Source organism: Patagioenas fasciata, chromosome 2 (genome assembly GCF_037038585.1).
Source record: "Patagioenas fasciata isolate bPatFas1 chromosome 2, bPatFas1.hap1, whole genome shotgun sequence".
In the NCBI taxonomy this organism is placed as follows: Eukaryota; Metazoa; Chordata; class Aves; order Columbiformes; family Columbidae; genus Patagioenas; species Patagioenas fasciata.
The window spans coordinates 31,630,369-31,654,928 of record NC_092521.1 but is presented as its reverse complement, the minus strand read 5'-3'; the positions used below and the strand labels follow the sequence as shown (position 1 = coordinate 31,654,928).

Below are 24,560 nucleotides of genomic sequence, written 5' to 3'. Positions count from 1 at the left end.
AGTTTAACAGAATTAAGGAATCCTGTTCTAATTTGCAAAGAGATCAGTCTGCAGAGAGACTGCAAGCTGGAATGCCTGTAAGTTCCCAGAACTAATTCTCTATTCAAACGGTAAAATAGCTTCATAGATAGTAAAAATTAAATGAAATAAAAATCTTTAAATAGAAGAAAAAAAAAAAACCAGGAGGGTTGTTTTTAAGGAGAGTGTATGTATGTGTGTGTGTGTATATATATATATTATATATATGTAATTCAGACAAGTTGAGGACATATTAAGTAATGTTCCCTTACTAGTCACTACAGTCATTAACCAGATAAAATGCCATCCTAATTTCAGCAGCTTCTGATGGCACTGCATAATACCATTTGGTCTGGGAATCCAACAACTCATTAATGTGCAATGAGCCCACCACTATAATTTCATTGTGAGGTGTAATTTCAAATAGCTACATCACAATCAACTGAAAAGTCAGGGGAAAAATATTCTGAGTCTGTAATTAGTTGTAGGTATTCTATGAAACATGCTCCTGGCAGCTGTCAAGCCTAAGAAAAGAAGAGGCCTTGTCCTTGATCAAGTTACTGAACTCAGCTAAAGCTCAATTCCACGTTTTGGTTTTTTTTTTCTAAAACAGTATGTTTATTTGTGTCCAGAACACTTATTCCCTAGAAGCACACTGCTACCCAGGCAGAACATTGTACCTGGTTAAGTTAACATAGAGTACGCCGAGAAGGAAGCATACAGAAAGCAACTAACACTCCATTCTGCATTTATTTATGAAATCTATAGCAGGTATTTCCAGAGATGTACATGTGTCTTGTAGTTCCTACACGTTTCCCAATACACTATTTTCTGGCAGGAATCCAGGGCGGAAAAAGAGTTTGGATCTAATGCCCAAACCAAAGCACAGCACTACAGCACCAAAAAAAGACTATGGTTCCTGCCTCACAATCAGATAATTTTTATTTTATACATCAACGTACTTCCTTTTCTTAACATCAAATGGTTAAGAATGCCATATCTTTTTGTCAAATTGCTATTTATACTATTAATTATATATGCCTATACTGAAGGAAGGCTATCAATTTAAACTGCATTTTCCCCTGACACTATATGACCCTCAGTACATTAGTCTCCAACTCCTGACCTTGTTCTCCATCTGCAGCCCCTTTGGGGACCACAAAGGTTGCTGCTGCAAAGGCCATTTCAGACCGCGCTGACTCCTGAGCATTAGCACATCCTGCCGAAGGTCTGTTCAATCTGGTTATGAAGAGTCAGCTGGATTATCTCACCAAAAATAGACCAAGTGAATCCAGCAGTAGGGAAACATGCTGGATTGTCTCCCACAGCAATACCTTCTGTTTTGGGAAGGTACCTTCTCTTTGGAAAACTGGTGTATGAAGGAAAATTGGGCTGCTTGTTGCCTACATTGAACTTAAAACACAATGCTAAGAAGCAAAGGAATGATCTCTCATCCCCTCCCCATTTCTGGATCTTTAGGAAGACAGGAAATCACTGCTACTCAGTCCTCCATACCTCACCCTGTACATCTCACCATGCGTTCCTCTCCTTGGCATCTGCCCCTCTCCCATTTATGACTATTTCTTTAGTTCCATTTGAAGTATGCAAACACCACCTCTTTCATCCCCTATTAATGTTCACCTCTCTGCTTGCTTTGCTCCTGTTTCTTGGTTCACTTCAATACTTGCAGGACACAGGGTTCACCAGTGCTATGGGACAGCAGTGCTGGGCAGTTGTCTATACAGATAATGACCCACAGGCTTTCACAATGATGTGGCTGTATCAAGTAAACTAGAGCTGACCAACAGCAAGATCCTGGCTTTGAGCAAGCTTTGTATGGAAGGGCACACAGCCCCCCTGGTATTTTTGTGGAATGTGGGCAAGAAACCAGGGAAATAGCAGTTAGCCAATGGACAGAAATACTTTGGCTCAATCTGTTACTAAGAGAATGTTTCTCACTTGTGGTCTTCTCTGTTCACTAGCAGAACTCTCGTTATGTGCTTTCACTACGTCAGTTCGTTCACATCTTCAGAGCTGCAAAGGACTTTAAATCAAGTTGTTTAGTACTGTGATTTCTATAATCAGGTTGAGCTGAGCAATTCCTGTCTCAAACTCTTAAGCAGAATAAAAATTGTGTGGGGAAAAAAATAGGAAGATTCATCTAGTATTGCGAAAACTTACCTAATCTTAAGGTCAGTTTTTAGGTGTCTATATTTCTAAGATCAATATATTATCCCAGCAGTTTATTATATCTACTTAAGTGAACCATACAAAGACATGAACAAGGTAGTTGATTAGGACTCCACAGATCACGTTCAGGGAAATGGCACTTAAGTCTCTAGAATTCTGCCAAAGTAGGCAAAGCATTAGAGTAATTCAATTTACAGTCAGGTTTTCTGTTTTGGGGTTTGCTTCGGTTGGTTTCAAGCCAAGTTCACACTATATTTTGACCTGAAATTCCTAGCTCTTTCTGGCCTGAATGCAGAAGTTAGGAGTAAACATTAGCCATCCAAGTACTGGTCATTTCAGATGCACAGCCTTTGGGATGGGGCAGGGCTGGCCTTCACAAGGGTTTATCTTTACATGGATATATTCTGTGTCAGATACTCAGAATTAGCATATTTGGCAACCACTATACAGTTGGCAAAGCTAAAGAAAAAAGGTGCTTGTCAGCGTCCAGGAGAACATGCTGTTATGAGATTATAAGGTCACTCCAACATTTCAGTAATGTACAGCGCTACAGAGGATATTTATTTTGCAATAATAAGAAAGATCAAATCTAAGTGCTTCCCATTTATCTCTGTGAAAAAGCCAAAGCAAGGCATACTTCTTCAACTTGGGGGAGGAAGTTCTTGGGCTTCTCCCAAACACTAACCATATATTCATTCAAAGTGAACAAAAAAGAAAAAAAGCCCAGCAAAGGTTGGTGCCTATGGTGATGTCCCACCACCAGATCCAAAGGACTGCTCCCCCTCCTTTAGCAGAGGTAAGAAATGCAGTAATTGCAGAAGTGAAAACCAGCCCGTTCCCCAGAGGTCCCTTGCTCATCTAGTTCACAAGGAGGGTTGTTTTAGTTCACACAGAGGTTCCCCAAAAGATGTACATTTATAAGATTTTTAAAGAACAAGTACAGAAAAAAAAAAAAAATCATATCTTTGTAACTTTGCCTTGCTTTGCCATACCTGAAGCCAGGCTAAGCTTTCTATATTTTTAATTATGTTGAAAGATCACACCCAGAAGGAAAAGTGGTAAAGCCAGACTGGGATGCGGTGGTAGGCATGGCTGTAGGTGTTCTGTACAACAGGTTACCAGCTACATATCAGCAGGGTTAAGCATTAGATGAATGCCGCTACAGCACCCAACACCCTCTTCCCCAGGGGTGTGGCAAGTACATTAATTATCTGCAGACATAAGATTTACAGCAATCTAAATACTAGGTGGAACAGAGGAAAGGTTTTAGAGAGCATCTTTGTTAATCAGTGATATTTTCAGTACTAAGGCAGAAGCAGATGTTAGTTTGACTTCAGAGCTCTGGACAGTATAAGTACATAATTCCTACCTCCCCCTTCAAAAAAAAACCTAACAGTCAAACTAGGCCAACTGCCCTAACCTTTCAGAAGTTGCCCTTTTGTTCCTAATTTTTTGTTCGTTTCATTTTCCCTCAAACTACCTTTCCACTGAGTTAAGAAATAAGGTAAAGCTGGCACATGAGATACTACCTACATGATACACCAAAGCTAATAAGCTACCAGAGTTAACAGCAAGTCAACTTCTACCTTGATTTACACCTGCATTTCAGGCAAATCTTACAGATTCTTAATCTGAAAGTTCTTTTTTTCCAGATATTAATCACTAAACTTTCCATGTAGAGGTTTTTAAAAAGAAAGAGCAGTAAGTTACCAGATTTCGCCAGTGTCGGTGATCCAGGTGGAGAAAGGTTTATGCTAGGTGACAGGTAAAGATAATTTCTGTTCACTCCAGCATTGAAATCAAAGGGTGATTTGTAATCCTCATACAGATCCATGCCAGAAAATTCAGAGTGTGCAGCCACCCTCTTCTTCCACTGAAGCATTCATCTTCGCTTTCTGGGGCAACCCAGACAGCAGGATTCAGAAATCCTCCGTTTCTTCACATGACACTCACTGTACCACCTCACAAAATTCAGCTCTCTTGCACCTCTGTTAGATTTGATAGAGCCGTCTAGCAAGTGATTTCTTAGCCATCTTGTAGCTGCTGCTGTTTACATGGCACAAAGTTAAATTCCTGTAAATTTATAACTGGGGCTGGACTTAAACAGACCGTTCCTTTAACAAACATTCACAGTGCACTATTCATGGCTTCTGGAAGAGACTGGGTCCTCTGCAGAATTGCATCAAGAATTTTCAGTCATTTAAATAAAAGAAGGTCAGCTGACTGCAGCTACACCAGGATATCCTTAATCTTCTAGGACACAAAAGGATTACTAGCCGTAATCTATCCTATATACCATCTGTGTAGGACTTTTTCCTCTGATTAATGGAAAATTCTGTGTGCGTAACTATTTCTACAGCTGCTCCCATCAGTGTAATAACCAGCAGCCAGCACCCAGTCTCTGCTGCCCAGGTATCACACTGTAGTGCAAGCTCAGAATATGAGAATGCAGCACTCTTCTCTGAAAGAAACACCACCGAGGTTTTTTAGGAAAGTGCTGATGTGCATTATGATTTTTGCCCATGAGGCTAAACATATCTGGGTATGAGGGTGGGGTTTTTTGGGTTTTTGTTGTTGTTGCTTTCTTTTTTAAGCTTAGTGAAGCACACTGCCCTATGTCCTTGGTGTTTCAGCCAGAGCCATTTAGAGCAGACAGGCCAGGAACCAGTAACACTGGAATGCATGATCCTGATGAAATGTATTTTTGTTTTGACACATACACTATGAAGAAAGATCAGCTTACGTAAGCCATCTGACTTCATGCTGGGGATTTAAGATTTAGCCCTGGGAAGCAGAAGTGCTTCTTACCTAAAAGAGGCACTCAGCAGAGTTTTGCAGCGTTTCACTACATTTATTTCTCCTTCCAAAGTCAGCTTCTTTCACTGAAGAAAACAAGCAGCACAGATCACCTTTAGACCCAAGCAACAATTTGCTCCCAACCCCACACCTTCACCTGGGTTCTTCACTACAGCCTGCACAGAGTAGGGCAAAATCAAATGAAAGTTTATATTTTTCTCCATCGTAACAGTGATGTTTTAAGACAGAGCCAGAGACATTACATCACCCACCTCTCAAAGCCTTAGAAATGAAGGAACCTTGCAGCATACCCAAGTCAAGCCTGGGCAATGTATTCCCTGGAGATACAAAAAGATGATGTACCACTTCTGGAGTTTTAACTTCCCATGTGCACTTCAGTCAGCAGGTGCAGGAACAGACCTTCCAGCTAATTACAGAGCAGTTCCTCCAGACTGCAGACCTACATTGGCTTCTGATGCAGACTACCTGCAGGCTCCTAACAATGAGTGTGCTGGAACCTGAAACACAGGTCTCTTCTATTTTCCAAACCCACTGAAAAGAGGAAAGTACAATGCCCCTCTGTATTTCTGACATGTGGCTGAGGCATCTGCCACAAATACTGCAAAGTTCACCTTGAAAAAGGTCAAAGCTTTGGTCACAGATTCTACTTAAAGCATTGAGAGGCAGGAGAGAACTGTAACGTGGCTACAGTAATCACATACTCTCTATTAACCAAGCACACTAATAAGAATAGCTACAGATTCTGCTATGCAGCCTTCTCTCATGTGACTCAGAAGACTGGGACTGCCTTCTGTACAAAAGCTCAGGCAGTAGTTGTACTAACTGGATTAAGCAAGTGATAAGTTATTGGATGTGGCACACTGGAAGAGCTGGGTGTTTTCTACCATCACTCTCCTGACACAGTGAAGGTGAGGCTATACCACCCAGGACTTTTTCTCAACCCTGGAGAATAATTCAGTGTAACACTGGTCAATGCTAGCACGTTACAACAGCTGGAAGTAGCTATTACAGGAAAAAGAAGCCCATCCAAAGACTTGTTCATCCCCACCAACGAACAGGAATACCACTTCCTGGCCAAGCACATTTACTAGAGCAAACACTTGCATTCTTGTCATTTACAGAAAACTCCCTACATCGAGTTTTACCCCATATCATCCATTCAAAAAAAAAAAAAAAACAAACAAAAAAAACCAAACAAAAACAAACTGATACTCTTCCTGCATCTTTATTATGCAAAAGTTGGTTCCATGGTCCTAGAGACTTCTGGGTTGCCAATCTAAGACCACTGACCTGGCCTGTTCACCACTACAGACAGAAGTGTGTTGTGGCCAAATGCTCCAACACATCATCAGCGTAGTCAGAGAGACATGCGAACTGTTCTAGTCCACCACTACAACATACCTTTGGCTTACAGGGAAAGTTTGCAGAGTTACACATCTGAGCTGTCACATGGGAGGTTGAATTCTGCTTTTGTCCTGGCTTGTGCATAGCCTGAGCACAAGCCCAGAAGTCACCCAAGACAATTCTCTAGCTTTTTGAAATATTACTGTCCTAAGATCATTACCAGAAGAGGCACCGTGCAAGCACTCCTTACTTCAAACTATCCTCTTTGCTCAAGATTAATTTACTTTATAGTGACCATACAGCTGGGTTGCTATAGCACCTCCCAAACAAGCTGTCTGAACACACTTACCCGTAGGAGTTAACGGAAGCACTGCTTCTCACTCATTCTCAGCTACAAACCCTACATGGTGATGAAGGAGTTGTCTCCCTGGACAAGCTTCTTCCTCGTCACCTAGGGGAAGTTCGATGGTCTTTGCCCTGAAGCACAAGCCAATCCAGCTGTAAGGAGAAAGAACTGCAGCACACCCTTCCAAACCTGCTGTAGGACAACTTCTAGGCTACTTGCCATGCCTAACTCATCCACTTCAGGCAAGACAAGAACTCACTCCCCTGCCAGTCATAAAAGTCAGTGTATCTGCTTCTTCCCCATTAGCTCCCCAGCACATGCAGGGATGCAGGGCAGAGTGAGGCAGAGCAAGGCAGCGCTCCCCACACGCGGCTGAAGGCAGCATGAAGACAGGCCCTGCTAGACACGGGTGTCATGCCTTTCTCTGGAAGAAGAATGAATTTCTCTCCAAGAGACTTTCTAAATTAAAGTGATGGCCCCAAGGGAAGAAAGCAGGATGGGGATGACAGACAAGCCACCTGGAATTGAAAAGAAAGGTTTTGCTCTGCAGTATGAAGCTTTTTGACAAGTTTAGAAGCTTTCAACAGTCTGAACACAGCTAGGCAATGACACAAATCAAAATTTCTCTACACTATGAAAACAGGCTCATTATGAGGCCTTTCTAAAGGGCCCACCCAGGACCAAAATATCCCACTGTGTGGCCTTCCTCCTCCTCACTCTGCATGGTAATTCAGAACACAAGCAGCTGGCTCTGAGGCCAGAGCCATACCCTGCTAGATGTACCCTGCCTTCCCAGTGCAAGATACACATTTCAGACCTGAAGCTTAAGTTTAGACTTCTATTGTGTGGCTTTGAGTAGCTGTTCTGCATGCTCAAGTATCTTTGTTCATTACCCTGCATAGCAAATTCAACTTTTACAGATGTACCTTGGTTGTTACTGCAGGTATCAGCTGCAAGCCAGTACCTGAAGAGATATTGAAGTCTAAGGACACACCTGCTCCAGAGACAAGTAGCACTGAGGTTTTGCTTGCTATGCAAGGGATTAAAACTGAAGATTTTGCTGTTTCAGAACAAGCACTCATTTGTCCTTAATAACTCTGGATAACTAAACTAAGTTGCTACTGAAGTAATCTCTGCCACTTTAGAAGCTGGTGTTCAAGAGTCTGGCATGAAGGCAGACAATTTCTGTCGATGCCTGAACCAATTACCAACACATTCAACTTAATGTCACACCGTGGCTCAGGAAGGCTTGGCAAGCCTCAGGAAAGTCTCACCATCACAACTCCTACCATTAATCATGTTGTAATCTCCTCTGTTAAGGTTAGAGAGCATGCTTAAAGTTTTCCTGGGCAACTATTTAGCACCAACAGTCAGCACAAATTGTATACATCATGAATCATACAGGAGGGAACTTCTGCACAGCTAGAAAAGCTGTTCAGTTTGAGCAAATACTGTTAACCAGATCCTTGCCTGCCTAGTCTCAGACATCGTTCTTTCTTCAGATACCAACTGCTACCCAGATTGGCAGCTTCCACCTTAAACTGCTGCTAGGGCCTTGGGCGTAGTAAGGCAACGGAGTATTAAAGCACTTCCGCCTTGTTGGTAGCTAAGCAAGGATAAGATATTATGGTAGCCCTGCAGAGAAACTGCTTTTCCCACATTCAGGTCAAGCAGAACAATAGTTTGTTATATACCTCTTGCCCTAAAGAAAGCAAACCCTGCTCAAGTATGACTGAATACCATCTCTCAGCTTTGAAGAAACCAAGCTATGTATTCAGTAGTGTTTCATACAAAGAGTTAACTTCAAAATGGAAAGGCTAGCACTAATGTCACAAGACTGGAGGAACGCAGAGGCTACCCTATGACAAGATCCAAACAATACTTTGGATAAAGCTACCTAAATAACCAATCCACAATATCTGCGCCAAATCAAATTAGAGTTCTCCTGATACGTAGAACCTTCACCATCTTGGACACTCTGCATTTGTGTCCTGCTTAAGCACAGAGATGCCAAACTTGTGCACCACAGCCCATGCTGTCAACAAGCCCACCATGACTCCAGCACCTAATTCAGCAAGCAAAAGAGGATGGGGGAAGATGAGGGCAAGAGTTTGTTACCAAAGAGGCGTTTGCTGTTTCAGGGGCATAGCAACAAGATCCAATCTCTTATTTCAAGGTTGATTGTTAAGATTCAACTGGGTGCTCAGCCTATACCTGGTTTAAACATGCATCTTCTGCAGTCTGCTCACAGGCAAGACTGACTGGAGGCCTTCCAGTAACCACGGCTGGGGTGAAGACTTCCAACCAGGTGTTCCCTCACCCCCATCCTTCCCAGGTAGATCCAAATCAGGCAGCAACAGTCAGGCTCCTCTCCTCACTCCAACTGAGTTTTATAGGCCATAAGCCATTTTAAAAGCTATAAAGCTACTTAAGCATCTTAAGCCAATCTAGATTCTGTAGCATCCATTTGATCTTCAAAGTCTTACCAGTTCACAGACAAGCAAAGCCTTTCAGCACCTGATCCAAGGCATTCAAACTGCATTAAGATGCCATGAAGCAATGGGACAGAAGCCCAGACACTAAGCAAGCCTTAGATTAGTCCATTCATGCTCCTATTTTCACATTGTGCTCTCTCCCTTTAACAGCAGATATCTCTTTCGGCCCCCAAGATTTGTGCATGACATGAATGCAGCTGCACAGCTATAGCAGTTGCTGAACAGTAAGAGTACAGGCTTCTGCAGCCCTGTTAGTCACAGTCAGAAGGCTGTGGCTTAAGGGTTTAGGCATTTGCTGTCTTCTAGCAGAGCCCAACTCAACACCACGACATTAATCTCATTATTTCAGCCTTCCCCCACATGCTTTCTCAGGACTAGCTCTCCCTGATGCAACAGCATTGTCCAGTATGGTTCTTTGTATACAAACATATTCTCCAGCATTTTCTAAATACGATATGCTGCCTTCATTTACTCATATTGAAACAAACCAAACAAACAGACCCAAAAAAAGAAAAAAACACTCCACCATAACCCAAACAGACAAAACCCTTTTAGAATGATCAGTATTCTCCAAAGATGCATCACCCTGCAACACAAACACTTCTCAGCTTTACAGTTAAGGATTACTGGGTTGCTAGTGTTGCTCTTGAGCCAAAGTCTCAGCCTACAGCCTTTCAGACAGCTGACGCATGTGTTAGCAAAGACAGCAGTTCTCCCAATCCAATTATAAACTCAGACTAATTTCCTGGGATCTTGTGAGGGAGTAGATCCACGCTGCAGCATATTTTGCCACTAGACAAGCTCATACTGCAGTAAGAATTTTAACCCATTCATACCAGTAAGAAGTCCCGTATTTGCACAGGTTCTCCACTACCTTTTGAAGATATCTGCTCCAGCAGTTGTAAGATTTTAATCAGGCAGAAATCCCTGACTTATGGCAAAGTTTTGTGTCTCAAACAGAGATCAAAGCAATCACATTTGTCAGCTCCAGCAATAACAGGTGGAAGTGTTTCCAGCCTGTGGGAAGAGTCCAGCAGCCAGCACCCCAGAACCAGTGCACAGGTAGGGCATTGCATCGATTTCTGATGAGTCAGGGCAAGTTCTGCAAACACAGAGGAACATTTCCAAGTGAGATTAACACTTAACTACTTATCCCTGTTATGCTGCGATTCGTGAGAGACTCCAATCCCTGGTAAGAAACTGAACCTGTCAAAAATCGCTAGAGAAATACTACTGAGCTACAGTCAGACTACAGCTGGAAAAGAGTAAGAATAAAAGGCTGTAGTGCAGAACGGGACTGTTTCAGAGTTTTAATATGTAATTTTCCAATCTAAATAAAGCTTTATGTGAGCAAGTTCGATTGGAGTGACTCCCAGCCTCTCTCAGAAGGCAGGTCTGCCCTTTTGCACTCTTAAAGCAAAACTTTCTCTTTCAATGTCACAGCCCATTTCTGAAAAGCAGCCCCAGAAAAGCCCATCATTCCCACTCCACAATATCAGGTCCCACCATGAAAATTATACTGAAGCTTTGAGAACAAAGCAGATTTGATTACAAATTAAGCTGGATCACGTATTGTGATGTCTGAAAGGATAATCACCAAAAAAAAGCATTATCTGTAGGCTTAGCAATACCTTAAATAATAACAGCAAACGGACTTCAGCGCTTGAGGTGCACACTGGCTCCCACCATGGAACTACCAAGTCTGTGCCTGGATTTGGTGTAGCACAGAACTTACACCATTCGCTATCAACAACAGAAGTACAGAAGCACCTAAGCAGCCAAGCAGCACACAACTGGATGCAAGTAGCAGACCTTATGGTAAGTACTTCACAAAATCCATCCTTGGAGATACTCAAAAGCCATCTGGACCTCATCCTGGACAGCTAGCTCTCGGTGGCCCTGCTTGAGCAGGGGTGTCAGACCAGATGACCTCCAGAGGTCCCTTCCCACCTCAGCCACCCTGTGATTAAAACACTGGCTGTACAAAGTCACAGGCTGCTCACCCAGATCCTCCAAGGTCTGCAACCCTGAAGAGACTGTCCAGGAACACGGGGACTTCTGGTGCCCTGCCCTAGGGGAGGTCTTGTGGGCAGCCCTTCATCTTATGAATTAGATTTGCAAATACCTACCTGCTGACAAAATAAAGTTCAACTTCCTCACATACGTTCTAAACCAAAGGTATGGACGGAGACTTCACAGGAGATTCGGCACTTCCTCACATCTGCTGGGTGTACGGGAGTGTTATGACAGCTGACAAGCAAAGCAAGAGCATTTACAGCAGTAGAGACAGTTTTGATTTCTGTTAGGACTCTGCAGGAAAAAGGCAGCTGATCAGTCCAGTCACGCCAGGTTTTGGGGAAGAGAGTCCTGTATTTCCATAAAAAAGACTGACTGATGTTTTTCTCACAAGATAAATGAGCAAGTAACTTCTTAGGCCTGACACATGATTGCAGACCTCTGACACATGAGAAGCTCTTGACAAATACGTTTTAGAAACCCATCTACTTCCCCCTGATCCCCCCCTTCCCCAGGAGAGAAGTGAATGTAAGCATCTGCAGTAGGAAGAGTTCACTCTTGTATACAAAGAAAAGCTTGAAGTAGACAAATTAGCTATCAGTGTCACTATGCTAAAGCTACTTCATGCTCTGTTTTTAGCAGGAGCCTCTCCTGCTCTTACCCTTTAATCTATCGATTAAATAGAGCCCAGCCAGAAACTAGGCTGAATTTAAGTACTTGAGTTCCCTTCTAAGACCCTGCAATTTTTCTTCATCCATCCCAGTGCAGCTTCCTCCAGTTCCTTTCCCTAGTACTTGCTCTTGGGTTCTCATAGCAAAGCTCCTCAGTCCAGTCCAAAGCTGGCACAAAAGCTTCCAAACGTGTCAGTTAAGCTAGAGATGTTAGCTAGCCCTTCAAAAGCACTGGGAGAGTCACTTCTGTGCTCAGGACACTGTAATTTTAGCACTGCCTTCTAAGTCACCCAGAAATAGTCAGAGCACAGTAATCCACAGGTGGGCTCCCACAAGCAATGCATGTGTAACACCAGCCAGAGTGAAGTTTGTTAGAAGCACTGCTAAGTTTACCACCAGAAGACAAAGTGTAGAAACCTCCATCTTGCCAGAAGAGCTTCTCCTGTTGACATAAATCCAGCCCGGAACAGCCCTGCACTAACAAAGGACACCGAGTTCACTGGCTGTGCTCTCCTAAGATCCCACTCAATTTTTGAAATGCAGGCAGTGTTCAGATACCTTCACCCTGGCAATCTCACTGCAGATTTGATAGGACTCAAACCTGGGATGGGAGGCATAATTTTGACTCCTGTTGTTCCGCATACACACACTGCTCTGTGGCAGCCTCCATTTGGAAGCCTGGCAGTCAACCTTACCTTTGTTTGCTTTTTTTCTCTGCCTAATTCCCTCATCGGGCTACCCTGCCCTTCTCTAGGCCCACAGCATTAGCTGGCCTAAACCAGATCCAAACAATATATCAGAAGTCAGTTGAAGGTGTACTTGATACTAGCCTGGAGCCATTGCAGTGTGCTACAGAAATGAACAAGAGCCCAGACTTCTAACTTACCCTTTTCATCCTCAAACCCAACTTCAAGCTTATTGCAACCTGGAAGATAATTATCCCCCTCCAATAAATGCATATTAAAATGTGGAATTTAATTTGAAAACTTACAGCTGACCCTAGCCCTTACTGTACACACTTTTAAACAAAGGTGGCTACGAACAGGTTCCTGACACACCAGTTACTTTCAAGTGGGCCCTCCAGACAAGCACAAACCTTTGTAATTGCTGAAGTCTCACAGCTCTTTGAAGTTACGATGTGTTCTTGGACATTGCAAAGCTGTGAAAACGTACATTTTTTTGCCAGAATTTCCACACAGAAGTTACTGCTTGCATGGTTAAGCTGCACTCCTGCTGTAGTCTGGTTCCTTATTCAGTTATCCATGAAAAACGTAAGGTTTTTTGCTTAGTAATTCAACATGATGATGGCAACCACCAGGTTGATACACTCTTCCCTTCTCAGGCCTTGACTAACCAAATCTAAAATTTAGACTGGTGCTGTTAAACACATGTAATCCGGTTGGTTTTATTGCATAATACTTAGAGTATTATTTCTACAATAAAAGTAACTGCAAGTAGCAAGCTGTGTAGAATGTTGGTTTACCTGAGGAGATGAAATTAAATGATGAAATGTCTATGACACTGAAAGACCCTCCCTAGTCGGCAGTAGAAGTAACAGTGGGACAATAAATATTCAATCGTATATGCACCAGAAATTTCTCAGGTCATTAGAACATGCTCCTGATCCCCTTCTCCAACAGCTCAAATCACACCTTTAGACTAGTAATGCGTTTTGCCACAAACCCTTCAGGGAATCAGCCTTTCCTTGAGGTACTTAAATGCAGACAACAGACATCAAGCCGGTTCCACAGCTTAACCAAGCGGGTGAACCCATAATGAATACAAGCCCATACTATTCATCTGCATTTCTCACCCACTGCAGAATTCTGGTGAGCCCACCTGAACTTAAGAAACAGAGGAGTGCCAATAGCACAGCAACAGAGTGCAGGTCTAAAGTACTCCTGCACACTGATGCAGGAGTTCACTGTTACTGGGTATCTTTCACTCGAAAACATGGAATCAGCAGTGTTGTTTCCTCTGCAGCATCAAACACCATACATTACCTATGCCTTCACAGGACAGCATTTTGCAAGTCACCCATCCAACTGTGAAGTGCCCCATTCCAGATGGAGTTTGGCTGCATCTTTCCCATGCTGCTACAGTGCATCCCCAGCTGGGCAGCACCAATTCCTGCAGTGCTTCCAAAGTGATTTGCAGCAATGGCTGTCACTGGCAAAGGGACTTTGAACCACGTTCTGCGAAGGCTGCAAATCAAAGTGTGGGGCTTGAGCATTTCTGCACTGCTCTTAATCTCATTGAAGAGATAAGAGGGAGAATCCTGCAGCTGTGCATGCAATGAATCAGGAGGACTTCACTAACAAACCAACTGCACTCACTGGCTTATTTTTTCCTAATATAATGCAGATAATGCAACTACCTTTAAAGTATTACGACCACTGAAGTTCCCATTATATTAATAAGTACTCTGAGATTTTATCCAATTGATATGTCCTTGAGTGACTTTTAATGCTGCTTGAGCTGAGTAAATCCTGTTAAGAGACATTTGTTCCCACTCCAAGTCAGACTAGGACAGCAAATTAAACGAAACTGTTAGCCTACAGAGATAGGGCTGTCACACAAATCACCAGACAGACATAAACCACCAATCACTCCAAAAGCAGAAGGCAGTGAAGAAGAGCATCAAGACAGTTTGTTCAGAGATGATTCCCCACAAAGAGTGAAAACTTTCATGGATTTCCAAGCCCTAGAAGAACATGAGGATACCATCCCCTCCCTCACACCAGATTGGACTTCGGACAGATCACCTTCTGTCTCTGGGTGACATTATAGGCAATCTATATTTGCTTTTTTTACAACCTATACAGGTTCAGATCAGAAAAGTACCAATCTCTCAAGATTTCCAAGCAGTATTCATACACTTCTGTATGATCCAGTTCTGTCCCAGTCCATTCCACATGAAGGTAGGTTTTCCAAAACATCAGCATGCTTGGATAAACTGATCTCCAGGCTCCTCACTCATATTTCACAGCTAAGTCAGTAGAACAAGTTAAACCATTCATTTTACTGAAGTATATGAGAGTGGACAAGACTGCAAAGACGTATCTAGATGGACACAAAGCTGGGCAGACGTTTTTCCTGATTCTAGTACAGCTGACATGATGGAAACTACCAGGAGGAGGGAGGAAGTCCTGTGGATTTGGAGGATGTGTCTTGAAGGAAATTGACCTTCAATCCTGAAAGCTGGGTGGGGGCACGGTGAGGAAAGAAGGGAAGGAGGTTTTGTTTGTTTTTTTTTTTTTGTTAGGTTTTGTGTGGTTTTGGTTGGGGGGGGGGGGGGGTGTGGTTGTGGTTTTGTTTTTTCAGAAAAGCACAATTCCACTGCTCTTAGTGAGCAGCAGGTCCAGACCTGCACTACACTGTTTCTTACAAGTTGCCCCCTCACAGTATTTGACCTGGAGCTGAAGATCACTGCAAACCCTAAGAATAAAACTTTTCACCACTAAGTGAAGTCTAAGTTTAGTATCATTCCCTACTGCACAAACTAACCCATCACACACCCTGTTTCACAACTGTAAACATCAAACAAAAAAACACATTCATAGCCACTCTAAGTACTGGTCATGCTCAAGACCAAGTTTAATGGATTGGTTCTGTTTAATGGATTAGTCTGGTAAAGTTTTCAACCTTCATGCTTAAGGATTGGTCTAGTAGATACCCATCAGGTTACTGTTACATCAAGTTTGGCATGTCATAGCACAGAAATCGCTCAGAATAATTTAGAGCTTAAGTAGCCATTAATAATGCAATTCACAGTTATTCATTCTGCATAGCCAGATAAAAACTGTACCAGGATACTGAAGAGGGATAAATCCAAGCAGTGACTGGCATACTGCTTGTTCCCAGTTGTCAATCCCCAAGTGTGGATTTTAGCTAGGGAGCTGTGATACGGTGTTATTATTAAGGAGCTATCACACCGCTCAGAAATGTTGCTGCCTCCACCCTGCACGGGGGGGAAACAAGACCTCTCTAGTGACACTACTAATAGGCTCAGCAATATCCCAAAGGACTTTCTATTATCAACAATCTTCTACCCAAATCAAAAGAAGTTCTGTGTGGATTTAGCATCAAAGCCTTGGAATAGGCAGCCTACAGAAGTTTAGTTATTTTATTGATGCCTGCTTTGTCCCCAACTTATCAGAGCTTAAGTCTTCTCAGCCCCTCTTGATGGCACACAGAGGTCTTCCTTTGACTTCCATATCCTCCTTCCCATTCCATATTTTCACTCTCTCAAACTATGCATTTTAAGAGGAAAGTACTTTCCATTGGGGATCAGAGGGGAAAAAAAGTTTCTGTGATTCACCAAGGCGAAGCTTGCTCTTGAATTGTAAATAAGAAACAGATGCATATTAAAGATATCACATATCACTGTGCTAGAATGGAATTAAAGATGACTGTATATTCTAGCAAAGCTCTCCCTTTTGCAGTTTATTCCAAAAACACTCCCTCACCACTGCAGGAAGCATTCAACAGGTTGCTCTGCAGATTCCATGACAGCTGAGTTGCTTTACTTCTTATGCAGTCTCCAAAAGTCTTTCACACCAAGACACCTCAGTGACAGGCATGCAAGCCAACCGAAACCATTCAGCTTCAGAGCAATAATTCCACCAGTTTCCACTTTCAACTGTTTAGAAAGATGCAGAAATGAATTCTCCCTGCTCACCGCTGCTCTTGTCAACCACACTACTCATGCACATCTGCAATCCACACAGAAAAATATCAAAGCAGGATGCCTCAAATATGCTTTAAGGGTGGTGTAAGTTTCTCAATTAAAGATTCGGTGTCTGTGATTTGCAGGAACAAATTATACACTTAATAGGGCAAACAACTTGCAGCTCAGAAGCTCGCGTTTTAAGCAACGCACCCAGAGAGGCGCGTGAGGTAAAAGGCTCACCTACCATCCCAGCCACTCTCTCAGAGCACTGACTACCTTTCCTGAAGGACTGCTAGACTATTAAAACCAAATCTTCACAACCATTATTTGTGGAGAAACACACTGAACAAGTACCCCCCATACACACTGCAGCAAAGCCATTAATCTCTCTGTGCTGTCTAACCAACCTGAGAAGCAGCACCAGCTTGCGGGGCACTGCACACAGTAGTAATGTCCTACAACAGATGCAGTGTCTCTGGCAGTTGCTCCGTGCCTGCTGAGCTGCTGGGTTTTTTCCTTCCTTGATGGGAAACACAACTAAACAAGTTTATATTGAACAGTAACACTGGTTGCTAGAATTGAGTAACAAAGGATGCACTTGCAGTAGACTTATTTCTCTGAATGCAATCCAAAATTTAATTCTGTCCCCACCATGAAAAACTCAGAGATCGTCCCCAAAAAAAGAAAAAAGATAGTTGACAAGTATTTAGAGGACAGGAAAGCGGAATTCTTTCGTATCTAGAAATCGAGATCTTTTTCAAAAATAGACATAAAGCCACTGCATTTTACTTTTCCAAAGTTCATTACTAGCTGCTTAGTGTCCACACTTGTTCTGCTAGGCCGAGTAAAGTGCTAACATGCTTTCTAGCAAGGCACTGAACCCCGAAAGCACCATTTTTACACTGATTTGCAGTCCTGGCAGAGCACCAAGATCAGTATACAAAGCTCAAATAGAAGTTTGTAAGATACAGACAGGTCTCACTGCTGTACCACAGCATCTGCCAGAAGTGTATTAACAAATGAAAATGTATTTCAGAATAGGCTAGTATTTAAGACTGATTCCTAGAAACAGTTATTTAAACGGCAGCAGCAACTGTTTATTCCTTCCTCGGAGTCTTGACATGAGGAGGTTTAAAGTGGGTGTCCAGGACACACCTTAAGGACTGATTTATTAGAGTAAACAATAGTAAAGCTTTAAAGTATTCCACTCCTTCCAAACTACCGCACTTAGATCCCACTACAGTAGTAACCAGCTGGAAGCAGAGTTTTTAGCAGTTAAGCCACATAAATTAAAGGGCAACTTTACTGGACACAGGATACCCCCAAACACACATCCTTAACTTGGGTTTGGAGTGTGAGTCCCCAACCCAAGCTTGGGGTTGAGGTCCCCACGCACCCTGTAGCAGGAGCTGGTGGGGAAGATGGCATGCAAGGGTCTGAAAGCTAGGTGAAGTAGGGAGACAGACCCATGCTATACTCAGTCTTGCTCAGTTAGAAAGTCAGGGACAAGCAGTTGGTTGGGAGGCAGCAGTACAACCCCAGCTTGCCATTTCAGACACACCACCTGGCCTTCTTCACGCGTCCAGACAGTTGTCCCTTTGGGATCCTCTGCAGTCACTTCTGCTCCCTGCTCCTTCAAGTGAGTCCTGAGGTGGTGACAGACCACAAGGCAATGCTTCAGATACAGCAGGTGGATGTGTCCTGGGCACATATGCCATCTACTTGGGACTGCGCAGCATCTGAAGAATCTGCCTAGGCACCAGGCACAAAGCGCTGTCACAAGAAAGAAGAAACCCCAAGAGGCCTAGAAGGTAAAACAAATACCTGCCAGGTAGGCAACAGAGCAGTTCTGGAAGAAGAGAACAAGAACTCGCTGAAGGTCTATCCTTTTACTCAAGATCAAATGCCCTTTAAAAGCAGTTTTAGAGCACAACACTGCAAGTGGTTTGTCAAGAAGATGAAATGCACAGCATGAATGGTGCTTTTAAGAGCTCACGGCTCCAAGCAAAGCACATTGCAGTAAAACAGCCTGTTTTCCTTCTGCCAAGACAGTGACATCTGGCAACAGGAAACTGAATATTTAAATAAGGCTCCTTCCCCACCCTGTGCACTAGGCTGGTACTACTCCTGATGCTTCTCACCCTGAACACAGGCAGCTGCTCAGCAACCCTCTTCAGGGACTGCCTAGCACAGATGTGAGCGGTGCTATGGAAACAGCATGCAGCAGCCTGGGATCCACTCAGGTAGACTGAAGCCTGTCTATGTTCAGGCATAAAACTAAGCTTTGCAAACAGTAATCATAGCGCACAGAAGAGTCAGCAGGGTAAAGAACAGCAATTGATTTGGGGGCTTCTGCTCTGCCCTCAGCCTGCTTCTCGAGACTTCTCTGAAGTATGCAAAACACTTTTGAGCTGTGCCAAAGGGATTTGTCTTCTGCAGGGCGCTACAGTGGCTAGAGGATAAGACACATTTCAGCCAGCGTGAGCTGTGCCCATTTCATACCCCTGACCCTTCTTTGGGGTTGGAAGTACTGGTTCCTACATAAGTCCTATAGAGGACAGTTTCTTTAAAGATGCTTATAGGCAAGTCCTTGTCCAGCTCCACTTCTGCAACCCTGCATGAGGAAAAGCAGGGGATGTGTCAGCACCCTAGACCACTCTGCAGAGACTACAGGGGACCAGAAGATGCAAGTCTAAAGAAAGGGCTTCTTGAAAGGCAGCCCTTCCTGCCAGCAGCTGCAGATGCCTGATGTTATATATACATGAGTATTCCCAGGGACTGGACTGCTGTAGAGCACTGCAATGAATTTCAGACAGCATTGACTCAAGTGGAAGCATCAGGGGGTTTCTTTTAAATTCTGCTATCCACATAGAGTTAATCAAGATTTAAATGCCCTGATCTGATACACGTTTAGGCAGAGAAGAAGAGAGAAGGATGAGTAGGATCGCTTTTTGCTCAAGTTAAGGCTCTTGTTAGAGTTTAATTAAAGTACTTTAGAAAAAAGTAAACAAAACAAAACAGACGTCAGTGACATCCCCAGTGCTCACAGCAGAAACATGCAGTTTTGCCATGCTAAAGAACAGCTAAGAAGCATCACTTACAAAGCTTCTTTTTCAGTGTTCTCAAGGCTCTTCTCATGAACTGAGATCACCATGAAGCATGGGCTCTGATCCTAGTGAAGCACAGGGGAAGCACCTGACTGAAAACACCGACCCCAGTCCAGGTCACGTCCCTTGGTACATCTTTTCATCTGTATCTCAGGCTTAGGGGGCTCTGATGAAACTCCACTCCCCTCTAGCTGCTACAGAAGGGAAAGCAAAACAGGCAGAAAACTGCTGCTCTGCCCCTGCTGGCCTCCCCCACCACCCCAGCAAGCTGAAGCTGCTCACCAGCCTCTGTTACCCCAGGATCCCGTATTGCCATTGCTCCCAACAGGCCGTGAGCTTTGAAGCGAGATCACAAGGCCTCAGGACTAGATGCCTGGCAGGCTTGCTCTGCCTGCAGCTTTGTGTTACTTGGCGTAGCTCAAAGCAGAGACATGGGATGTGACAGCACAGGAATGGTACGATGAGTAGTAAGGCAGAGGGGTTGACACTGGAGACCCCACAGCTATAAGAAAGTCAATCACCAATGGAAATCCACAGTTGGACAAAACTATTTTGGAGGTAACAAAAACAGAAATAAATAGTACCTGAAACACATAAAAGGTGTTTGATATAATAGATTTAGATGTAATATGGAACTTGCAGAGCAATGAAATAAAGAGCAAACGTGTAAAAAGCATGCTAGCAAACATAAAAGAAATACCCCAGTAGATCCTAAAATGAGAAAGAAGCAGCCACCAACATCATATTCCTCCCAGCAAAGGATTCACAATGCTGACAACTTCCTATAGTACCCCTGCCACCACCAGCCTCAGAAGCCAGGGAAAGGACGAGAATAACACCAGGAAAGGTGTACAAACTAAGTGCAAACAACATTACTTTTATTATTACTGACATTCCACATGCAAAAATAGGCTTTTTCTGTAGTAATAATAAGATCTAAACTAATAATAATTATTGAATTAGATCATTAAAATTTCAATAACACTAACAATAAATTCTCAAAACTTTTTTTTTTTTTTAATATACAAGCACACAAAGCATGCTTCCTCTTTGCCTGTGAAGTTTTTAAGCACAGCACACATTTGTTGTGCTGCTGGTAGGCTACAAGCAGGAGAGGGGCAGTTCAGAAGCCTGTCACTCTGAGCCATGTGTGACACAGCATCTCTCTACAGATCCCAGTTCTGCAGAAATTAATGGAGCGTCTCAGGCTTGGCCAAGGCAGCAGAAACATCTGCTGGAAAACTGGACTGCCAGTGAGCACCCCAGAACACTCACTGCTCTGCTCTCACACTCTGCAACAGAGAAGTCAGCTTGTGAAACAGGAAAGCTGGGTCTTTCAGTGACAGCATTCACACCACAATAGTAGCCCTGGTTTCTCACTAGATAGCATCAATCCATCCCTTTCTGTTCAGGAGCAAGTGATAGCACAATGAGCATTTTTCCGCACACCAGTATTTGCTGGCACCAGCGCACTCCCTGCAAGGGTGACTGGCTGCAGACTTACCCCAACAATTGCCACCACTTGTAGCTGCAATAGCAGAAAAAAAATCCATACAGCTGTCTACACATCTGCCAGAGAGAAACGTTTTCAGAGCAGGGCAACCATATTCAACATCAGTTACCCCAGTTCACGGTATCGCTCTGCCAGATTGCCAAAACCAACACACAGCTACATGTTCTTTCAGCTCTGTTAACCAGAGCAAAGGAAAAGAAGGAAGAGGAGCAAGAGGAAATGGCAGAAGCAACCTGAATCTTCAGGAGAGATCCAGATTAGAAAGTTAAGGGTAGCTGGTATGTTACTGCAGCCCTTTTCAAAAGAGGCGACTTGTGGTTTAAAGCCTACCCTTCAATACAAGGTTTTTGAATGAAGGCTTCCAGTCTCTCTGGCTAATGCACACCTGAATATGAGTGATTTTGAAAATGCTCGCTACCTTTAACAGGAGGGAAAGCTGTCCCTCTGGAGACTTAAATTGAAGCTGACACAGAGTGACAGTTTTGGTTGAACAAGAGCATTTCAGTTTAGTGCTTAATCTCACTTAATGCTTGCTTTCCCTTTCAGTCACCCTTTGGTTGACATTTTTCTGCTTACTCACTGCTGGATATTAAAAGGACAACCTTAAACACCTCCTTTCCTCTATACAGCAAACCAGAAGTGCCCATATTACAAACACTGTGGTAGAGGCAACAGTGGGGTCATCATCATCCTATCTGGAGGTGAGCTCCCCCTAAAAACATGAGAAAACTCGCACCCATCAGACATCTGCTGCACTGGGTTCAGCAATCAACACTTGTTCTTTCCTATTAAACTAAGAATGGAGTTGTTTGCATTTTTTCTTTTGAAAGCTGGTCAAGAAAACACTGGCTTTCAAGAAGACTCCCTGCACCATATTTGCTGCCATGGAAACATCACTTTTTGAAGAGATACAGCTGATATGCTCCTTTACCTGCAGTAACGTCCAGCACCCTCAGGAAACAGCAATCCACAAACAACTCACTGATTTTACATGGTAAATCCAGTCCCTTGACTTCACAGGAGACTTCTCCATACTGCTTGAGGGGCTCCCTCCCCATGAAAACTCCCCAGACCCCTTCCTGTTGAAGAAGAAAACAGTCGTGATGGAAGAGGATGAAGCCCACCCAGCACCCCAGCCTTTGCAACACTCAGGGCAGCACAAGCAGCTTTCAGGGTGCCCTCACCCAGCAGGGTCAGTGCGAGGCAAAAAGCATCAGAAGCCCCAACACCCATTTCCCTTACCACGCACCTCCTCCCAGGACTGCTCAGATCTGGCTTGTGAAGCAGAGACTGTTAGTCAAGGGCTACTGTATTTAGCAGCTGTAGAAGACAAGGGGAAAAAATGCAAATACAACATAGAAAGGAGCAACAAAATTAATTCAAATAAAATTCCCAAGGCAGACTACTGCAGTACACAGTTATTGCCAACCCCTGCAGATGGAAGGGGCCGTGCTCAGAAGTCCCTAGGCACAGCTGAAAGCAGCTCAATAGCACTTGTGCCCTGGCTGTCTTTAGGAGAGGTGTCAGCATATGCCAGCCAACCTCAGCCATAAAAATCAGCTGTTCCACTTTACCCACAAAGCGCCCAGATGAAGCAGAGGAAGGCGCTTGCCCAGCCTGCGCCAGCACAGTTCTTAAACCAGAGCCGAGGTGCAGTGCTTTGTTTTGAGCCAGCAAGGTCAGACCGAGCCTCCAAGGTCTCTCCTTGCTCACATGTGGGTTTGCAACAAGAGAAAGGGGAACCCGTAGGCTGTTTCACAGGGCCTCAAGTGTGGGAAACTGGAACAAACAAGACTTGCATCAATTTCATGTCACTGGGATTTTAAAAGCCTCGAGCAGTTACAGTTTGGCCTCATTTGAGGATCAAAGGAAGCAGATCCTCAGCTAAGCCTTCCCCACCCTGAAGGTCTGAGAGCAGACTTTACTGTGGCTGGGTGAAGGATTTTCTTGACTGCACGTGATAGCACTGGTTACAAGGAACAGGGACAGCAGGTCCATGCACGCCACAAGCAACCGACTCCTTGTGCTATCAGAGAGCCAGACAGGCTCTCTCCTCCGCTCCCTGAAGTGAGTGTGAGCATGAACCAAGAGTTCAAGTGTTGGAAGGGGCAGGAACAGCTGACACAGCTCCAGCCTCCGGCTGCCCACCCAGCCCCGGTACCAAGCGTCCACTTGTGTGCCAGCTGCTCTAGCGTCCCTCCAACATGCTGTATGGATCCCCCGCATCTCAGTACCTCGTTCATGCGCTGAGGGAGGGAGGAGGACAGCAATGACACTAAATAACTCACATAACACTGCCCTGTCAAGCAGGGATCCTCAGCCTGAGCCACAACAATGAGATTCTCCCCCTGTCCCCAGCATTTTTTATGCAAGAGAGGGGAAGACTTGCTGCTGTTCAAGGGACCTACTGATATAACTGGTTTGCTATTTTTATTCCACTTTCATCTTCAAGTCACTGCTACAGACGCCCAGTTCAGTTAAATCATTCTTCCTTCGCAGTTCTGACAACAGCTGTCCACTCTTATTTGCTTACAAGTGTTTGATTTCACAATTGCACGGTAAGGTAAAAAAAAAAAAAAAAACAAGCAACTTACCTACATTACTGCAAGTACCTAGTGATAAAGAAAACAAATAAAGCAGTAGAAAAAGGTGCGGCTCTGTCTATTAGAACAATGAGGAAATCTGTCCTACTGCCAGCAACAAGTTCTGTCTGCACAAAAGGAACATTAAAGTCCATTCTGTCAGCCCCAAAAATGCAATTCAAGGAAAGAAAGGCTTGGATACTCTCGTAGAGAAATCATGTATAGTGTTTTGGGACTCCTAAGTCCCATGTAACCAGAAGATTTTGAAAGACACCAGGTTACATAAGCGAAGAGCTGCTGAAGTATAAGAGGAACCACCTAAACACAACATTGGAGGTGCAGTATTGCTGGGTAACTGTTTGTGCCATGCTGCACGTCTTCATGAAACTGCTCAGTGACACGGTCTCCTCGTTCAGAACACATCAGCACATCGCTTCTACTGTTGAGGCAGTTTCATCCTTATTTTTCCAGTGAACTGCACCAGCACTAACAGTAACAGCGGCAAGTCACCGAGAGACTCTTTGCTAGCAAAACCAGGTACACAATTGAAAAAAAAAAAACACACAACACAACACAAAAACACACAGAATCTCTGTTCAAATGCAACTGCAGTTATTAGTCCCTTACCTGACTGAGTCCATACAGTGACAGACTACATTTTTGTTCATAGCAACTTAACACAAAGCAATAGAGCAAGGGACTCCTCATCTCAGGAGAACATTAGATCCACTTGGCTTGAGCCCAACCCTTCTGCTGTGGTGCTTGTAATCACAGAACAAGAGACCCCAA

The 24,560-nt window shown here is 43.8% G+C and overlaps 1 protein-coding gene across 5 annotated transcripts in view; it reads right to left on the bottom strand.

The window, feature by feature from the left end:
• Nucleotides 1-24,560, bottom strand: part of TPD52 (tumor protein D52) — a 49,930-nt gene that overhangs the window by 13,496 nt on the left and 11,874 nt on the right. The window contains exon 1 of one of the 5 annotated variants that reach the window (XM_065831108.2): nt 3,919-4,384. The exons of 2 other annotated variants lie outside the window; for them this stretch is intronic. In XM_065831108.2, the coding sequence (XP_065687180.1) occupies nt 3,919-4,090 (172 nt within the window). In that variant the 5' untranslated portion in view covers nt 4,091-4,384. Of the gene's footprint in view, nt 1-3,918; nt 4,385-24,560 lie in introns of those variants that run through there. 2 more of the 5 variants (XM_065831109.2, XM_065831111.2) reach the window with 2 other exon arrangements.